The 6701-nt window shown below is 43.4% G+C and overlaps 1 protein-coding gene across 1 annotated transcript in view; it reads right to left on the minus strand.

Annotated features, from left to right (window-relative positions):
* Window positions 1-382: 382 nt before the first annotated feature.
* Window positions 383-6701, minus strand: part of si:ch73-335l21.1 (insulin receptor substrate 1-B) — a 54648-nt gene continuing 48329 nt past the window's right edge. Inside the window, exon 4 of the mRNA XM_042070426.1 lies at window positions 383-2954. Coding sequence (XP_041926360.1) covers window positions 2947-2954 — 8 coding nt within the window. The 3' untranslated portion in view covers window positions 383-2946. The remainder of the gene's footprint in view (window positions 2955-6701) is intronic.

A 6701-nucleotide genomic window follows, 5' to 3' on the forward strand; every position in this document is an offset into this window, starting at 1 on the left:
GAGACCCAGAGGACATGACGAGAGGCTTTGTCCTTCTCCTTCAAGTCTTGTTGACACTTGTCAATTTCTTATAAAAGAAAAAGGTTCCAGATCACATCAGAACTATCTTGTACTGGATCCAGATAGTTCCACTTGGTAACTAACCACCCCAATTCCATGTCTAGGGCATGCCGCTTCCAGAACACACACTCAACTAGACTGCAGTTCAAGACTGGTGCCAAATTGAGGACCCATAAAAAGATAATTTAAAAGAGGGAAACAATGGTAAGTGGATACCCATGGCCGTCTTGGGTGTTCTCCATTGTAACAGAACGGTCTTGTGCTGCGTGTATGCCCGGCAATGCGAGGGGAAGACTGGTCCACATTATTCATTTCACCACCTCCACATTACAGACCACTGAGGGTAATTGTCTACACCAAGCGAGAAAAATCTGGAGGCAATGAAGTTGTTTTGTTACGCGTCGCGTCCCGGCAATCATGTGAGAAGGCTTTTTTTTTCTCTCTCTCTTTTTCACGTAAGGCCATTCAGAGTTTGAGATGGCAGGAAGCGATGGTGGAGGCAGAGAAGAAAAAGATGGAACTCCTACAATACATTTTTGTACCCCCCCCCCCCCCCCCACAACAGGTAACAACACAAAAGCGTTAAACTCTTCTATGTTCATTAGCAGCAAAGCCTCTCAACCTGAAATGCTGACCATCCTAGAGGACAGCGAGATACTAACAGAGGATGGGGTCAAACAGGCTGACTGCGGTCATTCAGACGCTGAATACAGGCTGAGGCGAGAACCAAAACAACACCCCCTTCCTCCCACCACAACAACTTTAGATTAAACAAATATTCCAAAAGAAAAAAAAAAAGCTGTTGAGGTCATTCTGTAACAGAAATTACAAAACAAAAACAAGCCTCAAATTGTCATCTTTGCAGTTGTTCTCAGAAGAACTGGGTTGATTTTTTTTTTTAAGTGCTAAGATGGCATTAGTAATTGTTTCAGTTCATACCTTTCACACACACCCACACACACACACACACACACACACGTCCTGATTGCGTTTTGGCACAGGCTGGCGTCGGCAGTGTGGCCTCCTGATGAGAGTTGTCCCTGACTGGCAGCCCCCCAACCCCAGTTGCGTGCAAGGAGGAGAGGACTCCGAGGGAGGTGTACCACTAAAACAGGACCAAAATAGAACGCAAAAGTACTCACTCACGCCTCAGCACACCTTACAGCACAAGCAGAGGAAAAAGGAAGCGGCAGAGACACAGAGAGAAAGAAAGAACGATAGAAAAGGTAGAAAGAAAAAAACAGAAAGAAAGAAAGAAAGAATGAACAGAAGGCACTTTAGTGTAACTGCAGCGTTGATGCACAGACACCGTGAGCAGAAAAGGACAGACTGAGCCATTTCAGGTTAAGTGCTCTTACAGCTCAACAACCAACAAGTACTGTACGGGTGATGGACACCTACAACTCAAAAGCTCGCTCCTGGTACCAGGTCATTCTAAAAGATAACGGACACACTAGTTTCTCTTTGTCTTTGTGAGTGTGTGCGTAGATGGATGCTTGTATTTGTGATGCATGTATGCACACATGTACTTGAAATACAAAACGGTATTTTATCATTTGTATTACAACATGTATTTGTACATACAAAGTGACATATTCGACTGCATGCATCTTTGGGAAATATGATTCGTACTGAGCACTTTGCTCATGCTTGCAAGACACGTGGCAGGTGAAAGATCAAGGTCTGTCTGCTAGGGAAGCAGACACTTGATCGTTTGAAAGCGTGGGTGCATAGAAAAGCTTCTGTTTCTCTCTGATTGGATGACATGAAATTCTATGCATGTCTTTGCCTTGTTGAGAACATGGCTGGCTTGAATACTCCCTATTTTGATATGATGGATCTCAAAATAGATTAGTAATGTATCTTGATAAACAGTGAAAAGCTGTCAAACATGACCAAATAGGAGATCATGTTGCCATGGAAATATATTTTTGTATTTTTACATACAAAATACTTTAGTTGATTTTGATACATTTTGTGGTTGCTGTAAGTAAATATTTGTATCTTATATGAAAATACATTTTAATGTATTTTTTGCTCATCCCTGTGTGTATAGCACATGTGTACTGGGTGTGAGAGAGGACCGTAGACTAGTCCATCTAATCTAATACAGCTCAGATGTGCAGTAAGGCTAGCTGGTTGCATTGACTTTCATTCACTCATCATCACATATTATTTACAATAAACACTACAGAATGGACTGCAATATTTTTCATCTGAGGTGTTGTTTCTATTTAAAAAATAAACATTTACAAACATACATACAGACACGCACGCGCGCACACGCACGCACGCACACACACACACACACACACACACACACACACACACACACGAGAGAACAGACCACCACATCAGCCACTATCACGTTCTACTTTGAAGCTATGCTGCAGGGATAGCTAAAGATGAGGCTGTTGACAAACAAATAGGCACTTCTGCAAATACATCCAGACACTACATTATATTCAAGGGCCATCTTCGGGCTTCCCTTGCTCAGCTTTCAACTGAATCCAGTTCAGTTCTTGTGCCGTCCAGATTTCACTGGGCTCGGCCAATACCATTGGCTCCTCAACGTGGCAGTCATGTCCATACTCTCCCACGATTGGCTCGAGCAGTGTGTCCATCAGTCTCAGGAGCCAAAGAGCACCCTTAAGGTGTCTTAATGGTTTTGTCTTTGTTTGTCTAGAAGGTGTTTTTTCATTTTTGGCACTTGTTCTCATTGGTTGCCATCGACGCCAGAACAGTTCTAAACGCAAACAAACGTCTTTGAGTTTTATTCATTTGAGTCTTGCCATTTCTTCAGCTACAGAGGCAGGCTGGACACCAGTTTCTGAGTCTTTCAGGACTCCATATCCCAGAGTTCCAGAGATGCAGGTAGAGCAGGCTTCAACATTCTGAAAGACAGGGAAAAACACCACATAGTTAATAATTGTTGTTAATGGCATTCATTCATTTCAGACTTAAGGCCCATTCACACCGAAGAACGATAACGATAACGATAGCTATAAATAAATATCGTTCTCGTTAATATGAATGACGACGTTCACACATAAACTATAACGATAACGACATGAAGAACGATATCGTTGGGGATCACTTTCAGAGCAATTTTCAGAACGATAAAAAGCTAATAGCCAATCAGAACCCATTGAATTTTAACCGTCACATTCATTAACACAAGGAGAGACTTTGTTTATCGTTGTTCAGTGTGAACGCTTTTATCGTTAACGTTAGAGTTATAGTTATCGTTATCGTTCTTCGTGTGAATAGGCCTTTACACAGGAGAGGTGTTAAATTCCTTGTGCTGTAGGTAGGGGATTTCCCAGAGTGGGCGATCAACAGCAAAGTCTATTTAACATTACACAGCATGACACGAGATTCAGCCGCAAACGTTCCCGGGATCCATAAAGGTCAAGTAAATTGAGTCAAAATAGCACTTTACACACTGGCTTATGTTTCTATTCTATTTTTTTTAGTACAGTGTCTTTACTTTGGCCATTACAAGTTCATCTGGACTGAATTCATTTCACGAAGTACAGATTTAGGATACAATTTTAGTTATGAAGCTGTGAGGAGACTGATGAATTGAGAGTTCACTGGAGCCCTTAGAAGAGCTCCTCAAGATAGGCCAGTGTAGTCTCTGGCGTCATAGACGGCACATTATGCAGTGATGCAGCAAGACATGCCAAGGCAAAAGCAGATGTGTAAGGACAGAGGCGGCTAGAGGGTGGAAACAGTTGGAGTATGTGTGTGAGTGTGTGTGCGTGAGTCTCTATGTGTGTGTGTGTGTGTGTGTGTGTGTGCACGCGTGTGAGAGTGTGTGATATGACAATGTGTCATGAGACCTGGCATAAACCCAATCACAACTACACGTGTGTGTGTGTGTGTGTGTGTGTTTGTGTGTGTGTTTTAAGTGAGACTGGCCATGCATAGTATCAGAGGTCTTTGTCTGTGTCTGTGTCTGTGTCTGTGTCTGTGTGTGTGTGTGTGTGTGTGTGTGTGTGTGTGTGTGTGTGTGTGTGTGTGTGTGTCTGTGACTGACGTTCTTGTGCTTTTGCCCTTTGGGGGTGTTGACGAGCAAAAGGGAGGAGGAAGAGGAGGAAGAAATGCAGTCACACGTTACTGGTGACTGGACAACAGAGGAGGAGGGGGAGAGACTCGCCTGGTATGTTACTGCAGTGACAGAGCAGCCACCCAATGGTGTGTGTGTGTGTGTGTGTGGCTGTCCTAAGATGACACACTCAGGCATACAGTACGCATGCAAACAATGATACGGATGCTCTCCTTCTCTTGCTCTCTGAAGCAAACACATATGCGCACACATGCATACAGAAACACACACACACACACACACACACACACACACCACTGGGTGGCTGCTCTGTCACAGCAGTAACATACCAGGCAAGTCTCTACCTCGGTTATCCAGTCTTACACATCACAGAAATGTGAATATTGTGAGGCTCAAGCACCAGAATTTACACACTTTACTGCAGCGCAGTACTGTCTACTGATGATGAATATCCTGCAACAAGGTATAATTAATTCAAGATCTAAACAGCGGCTTGAAAAGCTCGGATAAATGTATTACTTACACATATGCATGTACACACACCAATCCAGTCCTCCCGACTCTAATTCACTTCGAGGACATGATCTACACTTAAACACTATAACATTCACGGTTGAGTAACTACTAAGTGATGGCACATCTCTGTTGAACTTTGGGTATTACTATGCACTCAACACAGAATGTTAACTTTCTCTCTCTCTCTCTCTCACACACACATACACACCGACACAGACACAGGCACATTTATGCCTACATATTTTCTGGTAGCTAAACTCTTATATTTGCTGCATCTTGTACACGTATGCGATGAGTGCCTACACATGCCAATAAAGAGAGAGAGAATAAGACTGAGAAAGAGAGAGTGAAATGGCTAATCCATCTACACGTGTCCAAAACATGTGCAGGGGAGGGGAGGATGAGGAGGATGAGATGAGAAAGGTCTGGGCAAAACAACAGTTCTAATCAAACAGCACTAGAGCCCGAGCACACTTTCTGTCCCCTCTCGCCTGCCGTAGTTTGCTCATCCGGCTCTCTAATTGAGAGAAAGTGTTTCTCTATATTTATGGGCCCCTGTCGCCTCCACCCGCTCCCCATTTGTGCGACGCTATATTTAGTCCCTCCCCGGCACAGCCTGTACCATCCAGTTCCTGCTGCCTCAAAGCACCTCACAAACAATCAAGAGGGGTGAAAGAGAAACAGGAGACCGCATACACACAAACAACACACACACACAAACATACACCACACACACACACACACACACGTGTAAATGCACATAGACACACGCACCAACCAATGCACACACACAAACACATGCTGAGAGACAGACGCATCCACACAGACGCACACACAAACATGCATGCTGATGAGTACACACCATCAGACTGACAGACACACACACACACACAAACCATTAGATTGATGCATGTGAACACATGCTCTCACAGACAGAGCCTGTACGCACTCACATGCGCACACATGCATACAGAGAGACAAAGACATACACACACACACGCACCACACACACAGATTCACACACTAGGCCATTATCTGGATTGAACCGGAGGTCTTTAATTGCAGTGGCTGCCGCGATACAGTTTCTTCTCTGTGAGAACCATCGCTCCACAATGAAACAGGAAACACTTCCTTTCAGCTGTAATACATCTGACTTTGCCCTTCTTATCCCTCTCTCCCTCATCCCTCCCTCTCTCTCTCATCCCTCTCTCTTTCTCCTCTCTTCCATTCTCTCCATTTATCGATCACACTAATTTCCATTTGTCTCCAGCTGAGACCCGATCAATGTGATGCCACTGGACACAACCTGACCACTGTAGCCAGCTGTCATCTTTTCTTTTTCTTCTTTCGTTCTCTTCTCTTTCTCATGCAGTAGTCTTCACTCAACACTCTATCCCTCTACCCTCCTCTCACTCTGCTATAGAGACCCGAAGCCATGACGTAGCGTTGCCAAGGCAGCAATTTCACTGGATCTAAACAAATCAATCTACCATTAGAAATCACCATAGCGGTGGCTTTCTTAATCTATTTCAATAATTTTACAACGTTTCTAAGACGTTAGTATATTTTTTTTTACACTGTAGGAATCACATACTACAACATATATTCATAACAACACGATCAAATTCGTGACTACAGAGTTTTATTTTAGCATGGGTTTCCTCCGTAAAAGAGACCTGCATGTAACTTCACAGCATGCGGTTAAAATCCTTAAATTCACGGACGTGTTTTGCCTTTATTTTTTTGGCAAAAAACGTCGCTCTTAACAGCCGCCAGTCTTTGAGAAGACGTGAAATATCCACTGGAATTTTCTTTCTTTCTATTACACCTGCCATGGAATCCGTGTTATGTGGCTAAGCTGCTGCCTAGCAGGTAAAACACGTTTAAATGGATATATTTATTTTTATTAGCTAGAAATGATGCCACATGTCTACATTCAATGCTATTTATGCCACTTCGAAAGTTTGTTTAGATCCAGTGATTCTACCGTCATGGAAACGCTACGTCACACTTCGGGACTCTATTCTGTCACTCCTCTTCTCTCTCTCTCTCT

The sequence above is a fragment of the Alosa sapidissima genome, chromosome 18, assembly GCF_018492685.1.
Source record: "Alosa sapidissima isolate fAloSap1 chromosome 18, fAloSap1.pri, whole genome shotgun sequence".
Taxonomy (NCBI): domain Eukaryota; kingdom Metazoa; phylum Chordata; class Actinopteri; order Clupeiformes; family Clupeidae; genus Alosa; species Alosa sapidissima.